General features: G+C 36.2%; 2 protein-coding genes across 2 annotated transcripts; both read left to right on the top strand.

Moving 5' to 3' along the window:
- Window positions 1–2,206: 2,206 nt before the first annotated feature.
- On the top strand, window positions 2,207–7,607 carry LOC137007970 (uncharacterized). The gene is made up of 10 exons (XM_067369711.1): window positions 2,207–2,219; window positions 2,381–2,599; window positions 3,629–3,768; window positions 3,846–4,112; window positions 5,002–5,320; window positions 5,933–6,143; window positions 6,241–6,309; window positions 6,412–6,477; window positions 6,607–6,720; window positions 7,070–7,607. Exons 3-10 carry the CDS (start codon window positions 3,719–3,721, stop codon window positions 7,495–7,497), a joined length of 1,524 nt encoding a protein of 507 aa, XP_067225812.1. The 5' UTR covers window positions 2,207–2,219; window positions 2,381–2,599; window positions 3,629–3,718; the 3' UTR covers window positions 7,498–7,607.
- Window positions 7,608–14,177: 6,570 nt separating this feature from the next.
- LOC137007966 (GTPase IMAP family member 9-like) lies at window positions 14,178–21,014 on the top strand. Its single transcript, XM_067369696.1, has 3 exons — window positions 14,178–14,266; window positions 14,359–14,415; window positions 18,983–21,014. Exons 1-3 carry the CDS (start codon window positions 14,254–14,256, stop codon window positions 19,810–19,812), a joined length of 900 nt encoding a protein of 299 aa, XP_067225797.1. The 5' UTR covers window positions 14,178–14,253; the 3' UTR covers window positions 19,813–21,014.
- The last annotated feature ends 1,360 nt before the right edge of the window (window positions 21,015–22,374 follow it).

Below are 22,374 nucleotides of genomic sequence, written 5' to 3'. Positions count from 1 at the left end.
CGCAGCACTGCTGCTTACGCGATGCTCCTGCTGCATGTGTGAATGCATCCGTTGGTTAACATGGGCGCCGAAAAAAATACGCGCTGCTCACGCGCTGCTTACGCTTGCAGTGTGAAACAGGCGTAATGCACCCCATTCACTTATTACTATATACATTCATACACAATATATTCAACTCTAAAATAAAACATGATTATACACATTGACTTTTGCACTGATTTAGTGCAATGGATTTATACATTTATAATAAACTGCATGTCAAGTATTTCGTCTGTCCTTTCCTACATGTTCTTGTAGTCTCCGCTATGGTTTGCAGTGCTGCATGAGGATGATCCAGTCACTTAGAGAAAGCAGTATGAATGCATGGTTTCCCCACTGACACGGAAAGGAGAAAGTTATGTTCTAGTGAGCAGGAGCAATCTAAATAGAACTAAAGATTGTGCGCCAAGTTGTGTGTTAATCATATAAAGGTGTATCTGCCTTTTTTCACAAAAACTAACACTGGGAACTTTTATGTTTATTAAAGGTTTATTAAAAATAAGGAGCAAGGAAAAGCTTGCAAAATCCAAGGAGCAGAGACTGGTGGTGACAGCATCATTGCATGGAGTCTTCAGGATCTGAATCCCCTTTGTGCTTGTATTGAAAGCAAGATAAAAGGAAACAAAATGGGAGAAATTAAATACAGTAGTGTATAATATACAGTTTTGGTATTTAGTATGGTTTCCCATTTAGCCTAGTGTGTGTATATATATGTGTGTGTGTGTGTGTGTATATATATATACATATATATATATATATATATATATATATATATATATATATATATATATATATTTATTTATATATAATTTTTTTTTGCTGCTGCTTTTAAGCAGTTTTTTTTAATCTCACTTATAAACTTCCCTCTCCCCATCAATCCAAAAATCAGCTGAGCTGACACATAATAGACAGTCAACAGAATCACAATACATTCTCTAATATAACTTCTAAAATAAGGATTTTTTTTCTTTATTCCCAGGTGAAAAAAAATACTATAGTAATTTATAGTAAATACCATAGTGTTTTTGAACCATACTATAGTAAAGTACTTGAATTAATTTGTTGTGGTAATTCTATAGTTGCTGTGATAATAAAACAACTATAGTAATATAAACAAATTACGTTACCCAATACTGTACTAAGTTTTCTACAACTTTAGGGTATATTATACTACAATATACAGTATACTGTAGTAAAAAACTAAAGTATACTACAGTATTTATTACAACGTGTTGTAAATACTATAATATAGTGTACTACAATTTACTATAATATGGTTCAAAAACACAATACTATTTACTATAGTATTTTTTCACCTGGGTTGTACATTTAATAAGGAATAAGGATATTCTCATTTTACCACTTTCACCAACCACAAGCCCCAAAGTTATATTTAACCCCGTTTAGAATCCCTTTTCTCTAATTACACAACGATGAATAAATTGTTTTAATCTATTATCTAATCTACTATCCCCTGGAACTATTTATTTAGTGAACAATATCCACTAGCATGCTTTAATACACAAGTTAATTTGATTCAGATGTACTGATACTATAAAATATTATAATTTAAACCGCTTACCTTCTAAAAGTGCATCACAAACGGTCTGTTCTGCTGTAACTCTACGGCGCAGCTGCTACTTCCGGGAACTATTGAGAGGCTCCACGAGCCGCCATTGCTGTAAAAAACCATTCCATTGGAGTCTATGGAGTTGTCGCAACTCTCTCTCTATATGGCTCTGGATTGCGCACTACCCGTACCTGTGTGACGTCATCAGCAGTCGTTTTTCAGTAAAGAGACCCCGTTGCTGTAGTCAGCGTGATTTTTTTCCCCAAACCAGTTAAGCGCAAACCACGCCCCTTTACGTTAAAACCCCACCCCGCAGCCTTGACTCACGTCTCTAGCTCGATTTCATTGGTCAACACTGTTACATTGTCACCTGAGGCGATAATGAGGCCGTTGATGGATCCGTCGCTGACAAACGGTAAGATAAGCCTGCCAATTGTTTTTAATTGCATTTTATTATCATAAGTAACGTTATTTGTAGGTTTCAATGTGAGTTTTTTGTATTATTATTATAATTTTCATTTTTACTCTTATCTTTATTTCGATCAATCTGACGCCCTCAGGGGAGTACGCCTGTTCTGGCTGTGATGAAGAGCAAGCCGTACATCTTAAGGTTAAAAATTTAAATTAAATTAATTTGATGCATCACTTTTCTGATAATGATTTATGTTAAAACTTCGTGTGTCTAAACGCTAGGCCATCTCAGTTAAAATGCTTATGGGCAAACTCTCAGCGTTAAGTAGCAGGGTGACTAATTTCTTTTTACTTTTACAGAGCTGGTTACCTCCTGGGTATAACTATCACTTCTGCGCCTATCGTTCATGCACTACACAATCAAAGTTGGACCACACAAGCTTTGATGCGTCGCTCAGAATTGCACTAACAGAAAGTTGTGAAGTAAAGGAATGGGTGAAAAAGCTTAGTGAGTCATCAGGAGTGAGTTGGAGAGTGGCAGTGACGAAACCAAGAAAGGGACAACGTGTGCTTTATAAGGTAATGTAAAATCAGTTCATTCATCTTTACACTTAATTAGTGTAGGACAATTTGTTACACTGAAAATGTCTTTACAGTAGTCTAAATGGTGTTAACACACAGTACTGTATTGTGCAAAAGGCACATTAGATTCTTCACCTAAATCTTAAGACAATTATATATTTCACTAGTGTGCCAGTAAGAAATATCAGTTAACATTTTCAAACTTTCCTTTTACCATTAATTGTACTAGTTCAGTGAGATTTTTATCCCTGTGATGGACTGGACATCTGTAGGCTCCAGTATTTACACAACCCTAGGACAAGTGGATTTTCGTATGCACAGCGAGTCCAGAATGGTATGGTTCGGACATAGATAATGTAGTCCATAATGTAGTCCATCTGGGATTGCATAAAGAGAAAAAAAAAAACTGTGGCAACATCTCTAATACACTTGGAGAAATCTACCTGCAAATCTAAAAACAATAAAATCTAAAACGATAATAAAACATTTATTTATGAATTTTTTTTAAAACATCCTCAATTTACAGCATTTTTATCAAATGCATACACATTTTTACATTTTTCGGCTTTGCAGGTAGATGAGTATTAGAGATGTTGCCACAGGATTTAATCAGTCTCAGTTTTTTGTCTCTTCATGTAATCCCAGTCGGACTTGATGATGATGGTGAGATCAGAACTCTGTGTGGGACATGCTGTTTGTTGTTGGACTCCTTGTGAATACAAAAATCTCATTGGCTTATTTGTTGTTGCTGTCATTGTCAGCCAGGACTGTCTGGAAGAAGAGATGCATCACAATTTTATGTTTTCCTAGATAAATAAATTGGTGGTAGTAGTAGTAATAATAATAATAATAATAATAATAACAATTAATGGCAAAATGAAAGTTTAGAAATGTAAACATTTTTTTTTCTTTTACTGGCACACTAATACAACAGATATAAATGACTAAATAAAATCTAACATGCCAAAGATTTGTGCACAGTTCTGTATATTTAAACATTCATATTTGATCTATATCTATCTGTAGGCTCATTATAGGTGCCAGCACAATGTTTGTGTTCGATCAGGCACGGCTAATCAAAGACGGTTGTCAAAAAATACATGCTGTGAGGCAAAAATGGTTTGCACTCTGGTGAAGGCTGTAGACAAAAGGGGAGGATCTAGTAGGTGAGTTAGAAATATGAAGATGAGATAAAATAAGTGTTTTTGCAAGCTGCTTTGTGAGATTTGTTTTTATTTTTCAGGAGCAATGATCCCCATATACCCACCTACCCAACTTCTGTGCATTTGTATAATGTACATAATCATAACATCTTTGTTGCGGAGGCACTGAGACACAGGGATGTAGGGGCCAAGGCAATAGAGTCCCTGACGCAGTTGTTTGAGATCGGGCACAGCCCAACATCAGCTCTGGCTGTACTTAAAAGTGACCTGCTGGCTGAGCATGGCAACAACTATGTATATGCCTCAGCCAACCGTGCCCTTTGCCCAGACCTTCAGTTTTGCTACAGGTATGTGAAATTGTACTAGGTCTACAAAGTAAAATCAGTAGCTTTGACAGACCTATGTAGTTCAAAAAAATAATTTCATTTGCAGACTGTATCAGAAGGTTAATAAGCAGGAGTTTGGAGAGCAGAGTGGGGAGGGAATGCTAGCAGCTTTGGAAAGGCAGGTAGAATCCTACAATGCAGCATGTGATGACAGCTGTGCAAAGCTTGGAATGTCTTCAGCAGGAACACCACTTGTAGCCATTTGTTCACCTTTGATGAAACGAACACACAGTCTTTCCAATAGTGGAGAGATGTGTTTTATGGATTCTTCTGGTAACATGGACCGGGAGAACTGCAGGGTGTTTCTCCTTCTCACACACACCTGTGCAGGTGGTCTTCCTCTTGGGATAGTAATAACCCAGTCGGAAGATGAGAGGACAATTAGTGAGGGATTGACGCTATTTAAGTCCTTATTGACAAAAGATGCCTTTGGAGGGAGAGGTGAGGCAGGCCCTTGTGTGTTTCTTACGGATGACTCAAAGGCAGAAAAGGGAGCTATAGCCCAGGTCTTTCCTGAAGCCACACAGCTGCTCTGCATATTTCATCTTTTGCAAGCTGTGTGGAGGTGGTTGTGGAACAAAGAACACAAAGTTGAGATGAAGGAAAGACAGACACTGTTCAGCATAGTAAAAGACATGCTTTATGCCAGGGAGATGAGTAAAGTTGAATTACTCTACCAGCAAGCCCTGAACAACCCTTTGACCACCAGGTAGAGAAAATAGTAGACGGGTAGAGGTAGCTTGAATATTTTCTTATTATTTCTGGTGTGTTTACCCTGAGAGGCCTATTTAGAGGCTTTTATTGTACTGTATTTATTCTTTACAGTTTTTTTTTTTGTAACTAATTACAGATACAAGAAGTTCCTAACCTACCTACAGAGTCTTTACAGTCGACGTGAGAGTTGGGCTCTCAGCTATAGAAGGGACTTGCCAACACGTGGCAACCAAACAAATAACTATGTGGAAGCTGCTATGCGTGTCTTGAAAGACAAAATACTTCAGAGGACAAAAGCATTCAACCTCCCTCAATTATTCAACCTTTTCGTCACCCGACTAGAGATGTACTACGAAGCACGTGTGACAGACGTTGCACTTGGCCACTGGGAGGCATTCCACCGATCAAGATTCCTTGCTACAGAAAGTAATATTAAAACATCTGATATTTCTCAGGTGAGATGATTTTTAAATATAAATCGTTATAAAATTGACGATTCTTTTCTCATTATATGTTTTTAAGCCATCTTGCAGCCTTGTGTTTTCGTCCTGTCATCATCAACTGTCAATGTTCAATTCCAATAAGAACGCAAGTACAAAGGAGGCATGAAAGTACCCCTATGTAAAAAGTAAACATTTGTCATTTTGTTTTACAGAAATTACACAGAAATTAAGTGATAGAGACTTGGAGAGAGCCTGCAGTATGTTTTATTGGCATATTAAAAAGAATCTTAACATTGACAAAGCGCTAGTAACATTAAATATGCATATTTGTTTTTGTGAAAACATGCAGTAAAATAAAAAATATATAAATAATATAACCTATTGAAACATTATTTATAACATCTGTAAAATGTAAATTTAAAATGTAAAGGTAAAATGTTATTTATTGTGCATTGGGTGTGAACTAACCCTTTAAGTACCACGGTGGTACTTAAAGGGTTAGTTCACCCAAAAATGAAAATTCTGTCATTTATTACTCACTCTCATGTCGTTCTACACCCATAAGACCTTTGCTCATCTCCAGAAAACAAAACAACAAAATAACGACTATTCAACAATATCTAGGTTGGAGAGAAGAAGTTTCAGGTGAAATCCTCCACATCAGGGCACACCTATACAGTGGACATGGAGTTGGAGCTCTGCACATGTCCTGTTGGTCATAGTGGAGCACCATGCAAACACCAGGCAGCAATAGTGCAAAATTACAACATCACCTCCATCAACTTTCTTCCCACAACAGCTGAAATGAGGGCTGATCTGCTGAAAATAACAAAAGGTAATTTTCTTTCTTTGCAGCATAGGTTCTCACACATAGACTGACACTACCTTCTTTAGATATTTTAACAAATATGTCCTGTTTATCATCTTCACAGCCTCAGTTTCTCTTGACTTCCTGAAACCTTTACGGCAAAATATGCCTAAGCCAAGCACGTTAGCTGTAGGTAAGAAAGTTCAAGTGGGACATAAAACCTTCATTATATATACTTAATTCTTAATAAAAACAACTTGTACAGCAGTGTGACATTAGTATACAATTGTTATAGACATGCCTCCGAGGCAAGAAACCTGCAATACTGATCATCAGTACCATCTCAGTGCTCAAGATGACGGTCAGTATAAAGGGAGAGATGGTGCTGTTTTTTTTTTTCCAATGTATTCCTTTTTCTTTTTTTTTTTCTAATGGTGGCATATCTCATGCTACATTTCATTTTGTCTCTGTGTTTGTTATGAACCCTTAGACTTGCATCAGCTGGGCCCGTCTTCCCTCAGCTCTGCACAACTGCACCAAACATCACCTACTCTAGAGGACTCATACTCCAAACAACACTGTGTGCCGGGTAACTCGGAGGAAGGTGAGTCCATGAAGCTTAATTACATTAAAAATTCTGTCTAATTGTTATTAGAGCCAAAGAAGTTTGCTACCAAAATCATCATTCTGATTCAGTATCATACCATTCTGAAAAAGTAAACGGATGTAAAAAATTAAAACATACAACTAACAACAAAGATTACTAGGGAGTTAAATGCATGTGCCATGCAGTGCTTGGGCTTGCAGTGTTTGCAGCTATATTCAGATGTTTGTGTGGAAAGACATTACTGTTACATAATTTAGTTTTGACTAAATTGACAACCCTCAGTTTTGTTTACTGGTCAAAGTGTTTGTTGTTGTTTAATTGTTTTTATTGTTTTCTTATTAAACAGCATCTATACCTCACTCTCCTGTGAGACGGATGCTGGGACTGCTCAGTGAACTGGCTGAAAACTCTGACTACAGTGATGCCATTACTACAATGGCCAAGCAGCTTGAAAAGATGCAGCACAACCCGACCCAACTGATCTCTGCATTTTACTGTTTTGGTAAAGGGATGTCGGTGTCAAAACGTGCAGCAGCATTAAGACGAGCTGCTAGAAGACCAGGTCCTATTATTGGCTGTCAGCCAACAGCAGTGGCCCGAAGAACAAATAAGACCGGTTCTAGGCGGCGTTTGACAGCTGGACGGCCCAGAAAAAGTAGTTCCGGTCCAGAGCATGACTACAGCAGATATACAGGAAAAGGGGGGAAAAGGGCTGTCAGGGTTCACCACAAATTGTCAGAATCTGTGGCAATGAACTACTCGCATCAAACTTAAAATGGTACCAATGTTTGTATAGTGTGAGTGGGTTGGGTGTTTTTAATTTGTTTGTCCTGAATGTTTCAAAATATCAATTAGTAGACAAGTTTAAGGGTTAGTTCACCCAAAAATGAAAATTCTGTCATTAATTACTCACCCTCATGTTTTTCCACACCTGTAAGACCTTTGTTCATCTTCAGAACACAAATTAAGATTTTTGATGAAACCCAAGTGGTATGACTTGTCCATAGACGGCAATATAATCAACACTTTCAAGGTCCAGAAAGGTACTAAAGATATAATTAAAACAGTCATGTGACTGCAGTGGTTCAACCTTAATTTTATTAATGATGAGAAATACTTTTTGTGTGCAAAAACAAAACAAAAATTACAACTTTATTCAACAATCTCTTCTCTTCTGTGTCATTCTCATAATTGTTTATGTCCAGCGCTTCCAGGTTCTACATCAGAACGCCGACTCATTATTGGCCGGCTCCTGCGTCAGCATCACACGCATGCATCATGCTGATCACATGATCAGCTTTAGCCAATACTGAGCCGGCATTCTGACGTAGAACCTGGAAGCGCTGAACGTAAACAATTATGAGAATGACACAGAAGAGAAGAGATTGTTGAATAAAGTTGTAATTTTTGTGCGCTAAAAAAAAAGGGTTGAACCACTGCAGTCATATGACTGTTTTAACAATGTCTTTAGTACCTTTCTGGACCTTGAAAGTGTTGATTTATATATCTCTGTCTATGGACGAATCATATACCCCTCAGATTTCATCAAAAATATCTTAATTTGTGTTCTGAAGATGAACGAAGGTCTTACGGGTGTGGAACGACATGAGGGAGAGTAATTAATGACAGAATTTTCATTTTTGGGTGAACTAACCCTATACTGCAAACAAAGTATTATTTATGAATTCTAGGTTAGGACTGCAGGTTATGAAGTTATATTAAAAATCATATTCATAAACTTGTTTACACTAGGACCTGCACAGACAATTTAATTTCATGCATCCTTTTAAAGTTCTTGATAGCATTGTGAATTGTATGTAATATTGTTTTTGTGTACTATGGCATTTTTGCATTTTATCTGTTTAACCACACAGTGCTGTGGTATTTTTTCTTAATCAGCTCTGTGATCATTTGTAATCATTAAATTATTTCAAAGAAAGGTGTGCTTTCAAATCAGTCTCTGGGTACTTTGATGTCATACTCCGATTGGTCTGCGCAGCTTCAGGTAGCCTTAGACTGCAGGGTAATGAGGTCATATTGTTTACTAAAGAATGAAGAATAAGCTAAAGAATAAAAAAAGGTGTTTTTTTTTTTTAAACCCTTTTGTTTGTGGGTGTTTTATAGCCTATATGTGTGTAGTTTTATGCACTTTTTATTCACTTTATGCATCCTTTATTTTTTTAAGTTGTAAATTGTGTGTGCAACGTTTCACTTTGTATACACACTCGTGTATCTCTTTTGTATATTGGGTATTGTATTAAAATTAGTTTCCCACTTGAAAAATATTATAGTAAATAATAGTAATTACTATAGTGTTTTGAACCATACTATAGTAAAGTACTTTAGAATTTACCACCACAAATTTAATTTTAGTTGTAGTGGTAATATAAAAAACTATAGTAATATAAACAAATTACCCAATACTGTAAGTATTCTACAACTATAGGGTGTCTTATACTACAATACACTGTAGTATACTTTAGTTTTTACTAGAGTAAACTATACTGTTCATTACAGTTTATCAGTTCACTATAGTTAATGCTACAGTATTCTGTAGCATTCATAAAGTGTTGTAAATACTAAAATATATACTGTATACTACAATTTACTATAGTGCGGTTTACAAACACTATCGTACTTAATATAAATTACTATAGTATTTTTTCATGTGGGGCGGTGTGGCAAATCAGCGCTGTGATTTAGTTGACCAATGAAATCGAGCTAGAGACGTGAGTCAAGGCTGCGGGGTGGGGTTTTAACGCAAAGGGGCGTGGTTTGCGCTTAACTGGTTTGGGAAAAAAAATCACGCGTGCTCTGTGTGTATTTCTGTTTCCCTCTCTCCGCTTTTCCATGTCACTTTCGCTTTCTTAGACGCCGCTCATTGGTTCAGCCACCTGTCACTCATCATCCGCTGACGTCATCCGCCCATCCTTTCACCAATCGCAAAAGACCACGGCTAATGAAAGTGCATTTTGGTGTGTGGGTCTACAAAGGAAAGAAATAAAGATATTAACAAATGTCTTGAGTATTATTACACAACATTACCTCAATTAACAGTCACAAATCTCTCAAATGAATTAGTTCAAGTTAAATCTAGAATGAAATAAAGAAATCAACATACAAACAATAAATTATTATACAACACTGCCATCCAGTGGTCAAAAACGGCAAAACACTCAAAACGAAACTAATCGTGAAGTTATTTAAACGAGCGGCATGTAATCAGAAACATTGCCTATAAACTAAAAATAGCAGATATATCAGTGACAAATGTGAAAATAATACATCCATAAATAGCCTACATATCAAACAAGACCGCATGCAACCTACTGTATGCATCCATATGCGCGCTGCATGAAATGGACGCTGACAGACTTGGGCTGCGTTCCAGTTCGGTTTTTAAATGCCCTTCCCTCGCTAACTTCACTCGGTCTCGTTGACTCGGATGTACGTCATTGCTTACGTTGCATGAGTGCCCGCTTCTGGCGGAACCTTTGTAATGGGCTGAACTGGAACATCCTAAGCCCTTGATCACTTGGAATCCGCAATGGAGCTGATTTATTATTTATTTTTTCCCCTTACAAAATTGTTTAATACAGCATTCTATATGTATATATGTGTGTTTTAAATGTTTAAAAAATAATTAATATATCATAGAGTTGTTTGTGGTGGGGTAAATTAAGCGCGATATGCGATGACGTCATAATCGTCATGCATTGTGGTTATGGAGCTGCCTGAAGTGTACATATGAAGTAGACTCGCTCCCTCGGTCAAAATCGAGGGAGCGAGGGTCTGTCCATATAAACTTCCCTCGTCCACTTCACGAAGTGGAACGCACTTCAAAATGGCGGCAGGGATTCCCCCGAGGGGAAGTGTTTAGGGAAGTTCGCGAGTGCGTGTCTAAAACCGAACTGGAACGCAGCCTTGGCCGCAAAAGATGTGGTATTTTGATTGGATGTCATGTGGCATTGTGCCTGTTAGAAAATACATGATTGGTTTTAATGTTATTTTAAGGTAGGGAAGAATTAAATGAACGGCAAAATTCGGCATTTTGTTCGCTTACGAGTCAAACGGGTGCATTTGGGTCCGCAATGTTTGATCAGATAGGCTACATCAGAGCCATAGAGAGACAGAGTTGCGACAACGGAAGTTCAAAACGCTTGATCGTCACGTGATTCGTGTAGACTTCAGATAGTTCCAGGAAGTTCTTCGGCGGCAATTCAAAATGATAGGGTTAAAGAGACAGAACCGTGATTTTTGGTAATTTGTAGTCAATAAATGCATCGGTTTACAATATTTATGTAATACACCGACATGTGAATGTAGCATGTGTTTGTAGTTACAGCAATGTTGTTTTTAAAAGATAAAAACCTGCTAATATTTGAGGATTAGTGTTGTCAACCAGCGTTGCCTGCCTTGTTAACATAATTCTGGCTAACATTACCTTGTTTAAAGATCGCGTTGCAGTTCTTTTGAAGTATTTTTATGTTTTTAAACTTGTATGTTAGTTAAGGGCAATCATGTCATGTTCACTATGGTTTTACAGGGACAGGTGACAGATGATTGATTGTCTTAAAAAACCCATTGCAAATAAGTAAAATGTAAAATTTAATTAAGTGAAATTTAATTAATCTTAATGTTAACAATTCTTATGCACCCCATTCACTTATTATATATACATTCATACACAATATATTCAATTCTAAAATAAAACATGATTATACACATTGACTTTTGCACTGATTTAGTGCAATGGATTTATACATTTATAATAAACTGCATGTCAAGCATTTCATCTGTCCTTTCCTACATGTTCTTGTAGTCTCCCCGCTATGGTTTGCAGTGTTGCATGAGGATGATCCAGTCACTCAGAGAAAGCAGTATGAATGCATGGTTTCCCCACTGACACGGAAAGGAGAAAGTTATGTTCTAGTCAGCAGGAGCAATCTAAATAGAACTAAAGATTGTGCGCCAAGTTGTGTGTTAACTTTTATGTTTATTAAAGGTTTATTAAAAATAAGGAGCAAGGAAAAGCTTGCACAATCCAAGGAGCAGAGACTGGCGGTGACAGCATCATTGCATGGAGTCTTCAGGATCTGAATCCCCTTTGTGCTTGTATTGAAAGCAAGATAAAAGGAAACAAAATGGGAGAAATTAAATACAGTAGTAGTATATAATATACAGTTTTGGTATTTAGTATGATTTCCCATTTAGCCTAGTGTGTATATTATATATATATTTATTTATTTATTTTATTTTATTTTTTGCTGCTTTTAAGCAATTTTTTTTTTTTTTTTTTTTTTTTTTATCTCACTTATAAACTTCCCTCTCCCCATCAATCCAAAAATCAGCTGAGCTGACACATAATAGACAGACAACAGAATCACAATACATTCTCAAATATAAATTCTAAAATAAGGATTTTTTTCTTTATTCCCAGGTGAAAAAAATACTATAGTAATTTATAGTAAATACCATAGTGTTTTTGAACCATACTATAGTAAAGTACTTGAATTAATTTGTTGTGGTAATTATATAGTTGCTGTGATAATATAACAACTATAGTAATATAAACAAATTACGTTACCCAATACTGTACTAAGTTTTCTACAACTTTAGGGTATATTATAGGCCTACTACAATATACACTACAGTATACTGTAGTAAAAAACTAAAGTATACTACAGTATTTATTACAGTTTATCAGTTCACTATATTGCAGTATGCTGTAGCATTCATTAACAACGTGTTGTAAATACTATAATATAGTATACTACAATTTACTATAGTATGGTTCAAAAACACTATACTATTTACTATAGTATTTTTCACCTGGGTTATACATTTAATAAGGAATAAGGATATTCTCATTTTACCACTTTCACCCACCACAAGCCCCAAAGTTATATTTAACTACGTTTAGAAGCCTTTTTCTCTAATTACACAACAATGAATAAAGCTGTTTTAAACTATTATCTAATCTACTATCTGATAACATCCCTTGAAACTATTTATTTAGTGACCAATATCAGCTAGCATGTTTTAATACACAAGTTAATTTGATTCAGATGTACTGATAATATAAAATCTTACCATTTAAACGGCTTACCTTTTAAAAGTACATCAGAAGCGGTCTGCTCTGCTGTAACTCTACGGCGCGGCTGCTACTTCCAGGAACTATTGAGAGGCTCCACGAGCCGCCATTGCTGTAAAAAAACGTTCCATTGGAGTCTATGGAGTTGTCGCAACTCTCTCTCTATATGGCTCTGCATACCCCCAACTGCTCAATGGCTGCCCACTGCTCTGGGTGTGTGTTCACTGCTGTGTGTGTGTGTGCTCTTGGATGGGTTAAATGCAGAGCACAAATTCCGAGTATGGGTCACCATACTTGGCCACATGTCACTTCACTTTCACTTTCAACTGTCCCCAATGACGACATTAATGTAAAAGCTTGTCATAACCAGTATTGTGTAAGTTACTCGAAAAAGTAACTTCTAATTACATCTTTTAATAGCCAAGTATCTCCCTTTTTTAAGTAAATACTGTCAGTCTAGGCCACAATGTAGCTTTTGATATGTTCTGTTTTCTGTTCACTCAGACACACACACACACACACACACACACACACACAGTTAATTTAACTTAGTGAAGACTCTCACAAGACTCTCTACAAATACTTTGAAAAAAAAATTGCAAAATGATGTTAAAGAATGATTTTAATAAAATTTTAATGAATGTTGCAACCGTCCCCTCTTATGGGGTCAGGTGAAGAAATCGAAGGAAATGCAAAAAGTGTTGCAACCATCCCCACTCTCCCCTACTTTTAAATTTCCGCTGCTGTTCAATAAATCTTTCTTTTTGCCATTACCACAAACATGCCGCGTAGCTGCTTGAATCTGAGCGTGACACTCGTAGAGTTGCAAACAGCGCTTAACACGCACTATGGCCGGTACAACCTGAAATAGGCTGTCCTATTATTATAAACTTTTCATCAACTTAGGTAAGCCCTACAACAAAGGAAATGCTGATCTCTAGTAATGTTTATTTGATCGTTTGTTGGTAAAGGGTGAGGCCTGGTGAGCCACATGATTTTTGTCAAAGAGCCAGGAGTGGCTCGCGAGCCATAGGTTCCCGACCACTGGCCTAGAGGACGGAACAAAACCTCGCCAGAGACATGACGCGCCGCAGAAAATGGCATTTTCTATATACAAGGACCTATATATATATATATATATATATATATATATAAATTGCCACATGCACTGTATTAGTTTTAGTATACCAGTTGGGTTTGTGTACAAAAGGGAAGTACACATACACAGTTTCAGTTCAATCATGATTGGTTTATTCTTACCATATCTCCTTTTATGGACATTAGGGGAGTTTCTACTAAAGCAAGAAACTCCACCCTCCACTCTGCTCCACCCTGTTGTTATAAAGTTGACTTTCAACAGTAAGATAGGGCAGATCATTTACAGTGAAGCTTATACACAACATTCACAACTAAGAGATATCCAAAATAATTCAGAAATGACTGATACGGGTAAGTAATTTATTGACAGTATTTTTTTTAAGTGCAATTACATGCAATAAGTATTAACTTTAATCAAGATGTTTTGTTTTGTTTTTCCACAGAGCCATTACTGTCAAGTGACAATTCCAATGTGTTCTATAACTCACATATCGCATTGAGTAAGTGACTTAATTTCCCCCTATTTATTGATTTATTTATTTATTCTGAAAGTGATACTAACAAGTGTAATGATTCTAAGAGGTTTCAGAGTTGTCAGGTTTTCATTGTACAATATTATTTACAACAAGAAATATGTAGACTCTGTATAACACTTTATGAATTTCATTGAAAGGTGGTATTTGATTCCTAGGCTGGTTATCAGTCAGAAGTTTACTGACAGTTCAATTTAAAATGGAAATATTTTCAATATTGCGACGTGGCATTTTTTCTTTATCACCAATTGCTCACAAAATGATGGACACTGATTCACATATCATCCGCGTAATCCTGTGATAATAAAATTAAGTCAATTATTAAATAAATGCAAAAATAAACGAGTAACAAGCAAACTTTACCCTCTACTGCACACATGTTGATGGCACATGAAAATATATATATATATATATATAGTCCACATCATTTTTTGGTTCATTTGGGAAATAAAACAATTGCCCCTCCCCCCACATCAAAATATTTTTTCGTTGCCTCAGGGCAATGTTGTGCAACAATGGTACAGAATTATAGTGAAAATTATCACAAGAAAATGCTCAGAGAGCAATGCAAAATCTTTTTGGCTTTTTTTTTTTTTTTTTTTTAAATGTGGAGAAATCATTAAGTAAAAAGGGAAAAACACTTGAAAGACATTGATATATTGAATTTGTTACATGCATAAGTCTGTATCATGTAGTGTGTAATGTCATATAATCGACTTCATATTATAAGATTTCACTCTGTACGAAAGTTCAAAACTTCAAAAAGCAGTTCTTCTCTGCTGTGAAATAGTGGTGTATGTTACTTTTTTTTTTTCACTTTGGGTGTTGCACACCCAGGAAACCTGCAACTTCCCTTCTTAACACATTATTGCCAATGTAAGATATTGTCCAAAACATCATTGAAAAGTACCCCTTATCGCACAAAGTTGCCCTGAGGTGACAAAAAGAAAAACTGAATTTCTTTATAAAACCTGACAAAAGGCTTCTCTACACCTTCATACACACACATATTTTTAATGTACAGTTCATGTCATTTTAAATAAGATTACTAAAGCAAATATTCTTTCCTTCTTCTTACACCATGTGCTCCTGTGACCATGTGTCAGAACAGGATGTCCCACCTTTAAATGGTGCTTGATAGTGAGTCCCACACCTTACTGGACTGTTCTTTGGTACTTTCTCGACCTTTCTAATTGGTTGTAATCATTTAAAAAAAACAAAAAAAACAAACAAACAAACAAAAAAACACAAGGCTTAAGAAACTTTCCGTTAAGTGAAAAGGAAATATATTTAAATTGTGATTTTTTTAGACACACTTAATGTATTAAAATTATACTATACTAAGTGCATATTAAATGTATTATTTAAAAAAAAAAACTTTAAGGTCCAGTTCCACAGACAGGGCTTAGACTAAGCCAGGATTAGGCTTTTAAAACGTGCTTAAGCCTTGTCTGTGACAAAGTGTATTTCAAGATGTACTTAAATTCATTTTTAAGCTATTTGCAATATATTACATGAATTGAAACTGTGTTAAAATTGAACCACTTTAAGTACATTTAGTGTAGTTTAAGTGTATTTCTTTAAATACATTTAAAATTACAGTTAGATTATATTTGAAGCATAATTTTTATGTGATAAAGCAGCATTTAATCTTTTGACCAAAATTCATTAAAAAATAACATTTCAGTTATACCTGTATTACTGAAAAGTACAGAATTCAATGAATAAATAAGAATTACAATGCAATTTTTTGAAAAAAAGTCACTGAAAAACAAAGTTCAGAAGTGAATATTAGCTTACGTTTTTTTTTTTTTTTTTTTTACAAATGTTTAAAAAGAAAAAGAAAAAAAAGAAACAGAAGAGTATAAATGTCACATCTTCATTTTTCGTAGAGTTTAATAGAAATGCTACCTGTCTGATATGCAACGAAAAAGTCGCCGTTCTAAGGGGCAATTCACATTTCACGTCACATAAGCTTTCTCCTTCTTGCCCTCCCGTGGCATCTGTCATTGCTAAGCAACCATGAGCTGCGCTCTAATAACAAGATGTTTTCATCTCGCCGCGGCATAGGCGCGCCTGGAAAAACGAGCTTCTGTTATGAGGGCGCTTGCTTAAATTACAGTAAAGCCTCGATTACAGTAAAGAGCGGGAGTTTACACAGGGTGATTATTTTGACTTTATTTTGTATTTGAGCTGCGCGTCTTGGACGCGGCATATGTCAAAAATAGGCTTGGCGCCTATCTTTAGCGAAGCGGCGCAGGGAGCCGTCGAAGAAGAGTGTGTAAAGAACGATTCAAAAATAAGACGAGTAAACTCAAAAGCATACTTTCTCTATCGTTTTGTTGATACCTGTTCTTGGTGTATCTAATGAACTATGTTGCAATGGTGGATGCACTATTTTTCTTCTCCGATCCTGCCCAGCGAGTGTCCCGTTGATGACACGATGTCTGGTCAAAGTATAGAAAAAATTGTACTGCGCATGTGTCGAACTCGGTCATCTGCGCGCATCCGTGGTTTAGTATACTTTGAAAGATGCGCGTACGCGACTGCACTGGAGGGCACGGAAAGTGAAGTATACCCGGGGCTTAAGCCTCGTTTACACTGCACACTTGTGCGGTGCGGTGCGTTACGGCTCCGGCAAGGTTTTGTTCCGTCCTCTATACACTTCAGACGTGTGCAGTGTAAACAAGGCTTAAAAGCACTCGTGCAACCAATAAACGTTACTGATGCTCAAACGGCATCTTGGGCAAATGTGGCTCAGGTGTGTGAGCAGAAGTGCTGCAGGTGTCTGGAAAGAAAATAGAATACTGTACAAATGTATTCAGGGATTGCATTTGTTCAGTACAGTGTTGTTCAGTGCAAGATTTTGATGTTTAAGCTAAAATAAAGTATGGGAAAATATTTGCACTAACTGTTAAAAACTAATACTGTATGTAACAATGATAGAGACACTGCTGTTTACATTTTTTGTTAAGTATGGCAAAAAAATATTTTAGAAATGAAATTTGAAGTAAATGAGAAATAATGCAAAGGAAAGTAGTTTTTCAGAAATTTTGCGGGTTTTTTTGTGCTTGAATGTTAAAATGGCCCTCCTATGAGGTGTTAATCACAGCAACGGCCCCCAGCCAATTTGAGTTTGAGACCCCTGATTTAAATCATAAAAGAACATTAAACACTAACAGATCTCTCAAGATCTCAGCAGAGGAGGATTAAACAACACAAACAGCATTACAGCTTCAATTATTACTAACCAGATTGATTTTATTTCTGTCAGATATCTACAGAAGTTCTTATTGAGAATTAACAGAAGTTGGGATGTTGATTATTTATTGAAAATAATAATAGCAACCATTATGATGATCAGTGTTTGCTTTAGTTGAGTTCTTAACCCTTGACTTCTTAGCTTTAGATCTCTATTATAGATGCCATCAATGCTTTTACCTTTCTAGATGTAATTACCGAAATCAAAACAGTCTATAAACTATAAATCCTCACGAAAATTTCAGTCAAGCCAGCTCTTGTGTCAACATGAGAAATCAGCCTCCTTACCTAAAAGTGTCAGATTTCTCAGTTTATGAATGGACGGTTTGGCTTGATTGATTTATATACCATCAACCTGTCCCAAAATGTTAGCACGCTTTGATCGATTGTTTGGAGATTGCGTGTTTCTCCATTCGAGAGTGCATTTCCTCTTCTTCACATCTGCGACAAAACAGTTGATTATTTACGAACGAAAGCTCACAGGGACCCCTGCTGACCCCCCTGTCCCCCGTGTGAACGGCGCCTGTCAGTGAGGTAACAACGCTTCATTTCCGCAGGTCATGTGACAGCCTCATTTCAAGCAATGCTCCAGAAGACTGTTTCAGAGCACTAGTGTGTCGAAAACTTGAGATGTGTGTCGACACTGAGTGTCAAACTACCCATCCATAATTACAGGCACTTATAATAAAATATTGAAAATGCATTCAATGAACTAACACACTTTTGATCAGTGAAAAACCTTGAGATGAGAACACTTCAAATGCCATTTTTCCATAACAAATGTATTTTACAAACACAGTAGCATCAGTCAGACATAAACTAAAGCTAAAAGGTCAAGGGTCAAGAGCTCAACTAAAGCAAACATTGATCTCCATAACGGTAACTATTATTTTTAGTAGTTAACATATTAATATATACCATTTAATATATTGATCATAAATATATGGAAATATATTGTTGTTCCTCAAGGGACATAAGTTGATACTCTTCAGAAATAGCTGTTTTTGTTTTTATTATTGTTTTAGTATTATGAGAAATTGCTTTTCTTGTTTGTAAGAAATATATGGTAAACGCAATTATTTAGATCCTACATTCTATTTAAAAACAGTCTACATTTTAAAGCACTGTATTGTTTTTTTTTTTTTTTATGCATATTGGTTATTTACCAAATTATCCAATTAAGACCTAACTTACCCAAACACCATTGTGAACTCTCCACATGCTACTTGGAACAAATCCAATTTGAAATTTAATGATAGTTGTTGATTTGCAGCATCTGAGGTCAGGATGATTCTGGTGGGAAAGATTGGAACAGGAAAGAGTGCGACAGGAAACACCATCCTGGGACAGGAAGTGTTTTATTCAGAAATTTCACCTAAAGAGGTCACAATAGAGTGCAGTAAACAATGTGCACCACAAGGAGGAAGAATCATCTCTGTAATTGACATGCCAGGGTTTTGTGGATCAATGACTAAAGAAGACATGAAGGAAAAGATAAAGCAGTGTGTTGATCTGTCAGTTCCTGGTCCTCATGTGTTTCTGCTGGTGATCAATCTGGGTGTGAGATATACAGCAGAGGAGGTGAACACGGTCAAACTGATTCAGGAGAACTTTGGAGGAGATGCTGTGCGCTACACCATCGTTCTGTTCACTCACGCCGATCAGCTGAAACGTAAAACTTTGCAACAGTATGTAGGAGAATGTCAGCCTCTAAAGAGTCTTACTGACAGGTGCGGGGGCAGATATCACGCATTCAACAATGAAGACATGATGAATCGCACTCAGGTCGCTGAACTGATGGAGAAGATTGACAGAATGATAGAAGAAAATGGAGGAAACCATTACACTAATGAAATGTTTAAAGAAGCTCAGAAAAAGATTAAAAGAAAAGAGATGAAAAAAAAGGCAATTGATGTTGCACTGGGTGTTGGATCAGCTGTAGGAACAGGAGCAGCAATAGCAGGTGGTGTCGTCTTGGGAGTAACAGAGGCTGTGGCTGTACCTGCCGTTTTAATTGCAGCTGGTGCTGCAACTGGAGTGGGAATGGGTGTGAAACTTGTTGTGGACAAGGTCAAGGACCACAGAGAGAAAAAGAACAATTAGGCTAAAAATAGCAACCTCTTTTCAACATGTACCCACTACCCAGCCAACATTTCCATGTAGGCCCCATGTGGATCTTTGATGGGCTGTCACTTGGTCCCTGCATGGCCAACCCAAATGGGGCTCATATAAATTTGTCCATTGGCTCTACATGGGCCCCATGTATGTTAGTCCATAGGTGCACATGATGATCACACTGGACCCACAAATGGCCTCAATATGGTTTTATTGTGGGATCACAAATTGGGCCCCATTTATTAATTTATTCAAGGACCCTTCAGTGGGTCAAGTAAAAAAAAAAAGTTAAAAACCAACTGTCTTAAATTGGCTAAGTGCCATTTAAGCTTATAAACTAATATTGATAATATGAGCATGTTAAATTTGAGCCCACTAGAAATTATTTATTGAAGTAAAATCAACTGAATTAAAATCATTAAAATTAGAAACACCAAGTGAACTTAAATCTCTTGCAGATAGCTGCTAGCTAACAACAGCACACATGCATGTGCGATTGGAATGAGCTAAGAGATTTTCACTGGATCAGCAACTACACAGTTACTGCCATTCAAATGAAGCATTGTGTTGTATAACGTCAGTGTTTTTTTCAATGGTGACCCACAAAACTCAGACAACAGAAACCCTTTAAATCCCAACAGGACATTAAACGCTAACAGATCTCTACTATACCATTATGTGCAAAAACACATAAAATAACACTTCAGTTCAGCATTTACTCTCCTTTTATTAAATTCACAAACCTTTTTTTTGCTACTAAATGAAATGAACTTTAACCCTTTTAACCACACAGGAACATATTGTAGTGTCCACACAACAAAGAGTAAAAATAACATTGACATAGTATTACAAGTGAGATAAATAAGTAAATATGTAAGTGATGATCATTAGTGATGAACACCTGCTGTTAACAAGCAGAATCACTGAAGAAAAGAGGAACATTTTTTTTTTTAGACATTGATGTTTGCTTTAGTTGGGCTCTCGACCCTCAACGTTGTTCTGCTAAAAACCCCTAGACACTCGTAGGACGTGAAAATATACATTGAGCCCATTAAAGTGCCCACTCTGATCCCATGCCCAGATGACGCCCAGATAAAACTCACGTGGGGCCCACATGGACATGCTGGTTGGAGAAATACCCAGATCTACATTACTTCAGCTATTGTTAAAGATTTGTTTTTGTTGCTTAAACGGGGGCTTTGTTTTATGTAAAAAAAAAAAAAAAAAACACTTCTGTAAAAAAGGGAATCATTTATTACAGTTATCCCATTATTATACATTATCTGCAACATAAATGTAGATATATTTCCAGCTATTGTATTATTTAACTTCTTTTCATTTTGAATTGTTATGAGCATTACTTTCCTGTTTGTTTGTTTGGTTTTTTTTTTTTGTAATTGATAAATAGGCATTTAAACTCTGAATTTGTACATGTCTTGTTGATGTGAGCCACACCCTGCTTCATTAGGAAATGCAACTTTTCTATTCTACTTGTATCTCTTCTGCTTATAAAGAATAATAATGACAACACAACTGAGATTTGAAGATAAAGAAAAAAGAGATGTTTGACTGTAGAGAAGAAAAGTGATAGCTTTAGACATATTGAGAGGAAGAGACATGCTTGATAACTTGTTTGTGTGTAAACAGCGAAAAAGAGTTATGAGAGATAACTATTTATGAAAAGCAACTAAAAGAGATACATTGGAGAAAAATTCATGTTTGATAACACTGAAAAATGCATTTGTATATGATAACTATTTATTGAGGAAAACAAGATAAATGGGTTTTTATAAAAGTGTTTAATAAGATAATAGCTTATTAAAGAAGACAAGACAACTGGTATTGTAAAAGTACTTTAATAAGAATGTAGTTTATAAAGAAAAGAGACAAAACACAATTGTTGTAAAGCTTTATTAAGAATATGTTTATAAAGAAAGACACTACAACTGATGTTTTAAGATTTCAATAAAGCATGTTAGTAGAATAGTAAGGAAATAACATGTATTAGAAGGAAAGGCAGTCTTACCGTTGAAGGATGTCTTGATCAGAAGAGCAGGACGCAGCAGAGGAGAAGAGTCCAGAACAAAGAGACGAGCCTCTATATATAGATATATGAGGGAAATTCCCAAGAAGATGACATCAAGTGGTCAGACAGTCTATAAAAGGCTGGAACATGCATTTTCCGTTTGCATTTTCATTCGGCATAGTATTTACACGCCAAAGTCACATTTGGCATTCACATGGTGCGCAAAACCCTCCCGTTAAACTTCCATTGATGGAAAATGTGTATATTGCACACAGAAATGTATTATAGTAAACGTCGTCATCATCGTCCCGCCCCTTCAATCAAACGAAGATGTGCAGAAATATTCATTTAGATTAGGCCTACTTATTTAGATTTCTTTTTTCATAAACTCATTGAATATGACTTAGGCTACTCATTATCTCTAGTGGGGACGAATGTCGCTACATCTTTTACGCACTGAGGATCAATAATAGGTGATTGTTTTTACAGTTTAACTCTAAACAATCCCTGATGGGGAAAGAAAA

This window comes from Chanodichthys erythropterus, chromosome 3 (genome assembly GCF_024489055.1).
Source record: "Chanodichthys erythropterus isolate Z2021 chromosome 3, ASM2448905v1, whole genome shotgun sequence".
In the NCBI taxonomy this organism is placed as follows: Eukaryota; Metazoa; Chordata; class Actinopteri; order Cypriniformes; family Xenocyprididae; genus Chanodichthys; species Chanodichthys erythropterus.
This window is presented reverse-complemented; position numbering and strand designations above follow the sequence as displayed.

Bases quoted from the DNA above. Each gene is read 5' to 3' on its own strand.
- LOC137007970 (XM_067369711.1), top strand. From the start codon at position 3,719: ATGGTTTGCACTCTGGTGAAGGCTGTAGACAAAAGGGGAGGATCTAGT. The intron at 6,310-6,411 runs GTAAGAAAGTTC...CAATTGTTATAG, and splicing joins GCCAAGCACGTTAGCTGTAG to ACATGCCTCCGAGGCAAGAA. The intron at 6,721-7,069 runs GTGAGTCCATGA...CTTATTAAACAG, and splicing joins GCCGGGTAACTCGGAGGAAG to CATCTATACCTCACTCTCCT.
- LOC137007966 (XM_067369696.1), top strand. The intron at 14,416-18,982 runs GTAAGTGACTTA...GTTGATTTGCAG, and splicing joins TAACTCACATATCGCATTGA to CATCTGAGGTCAGGATGATT.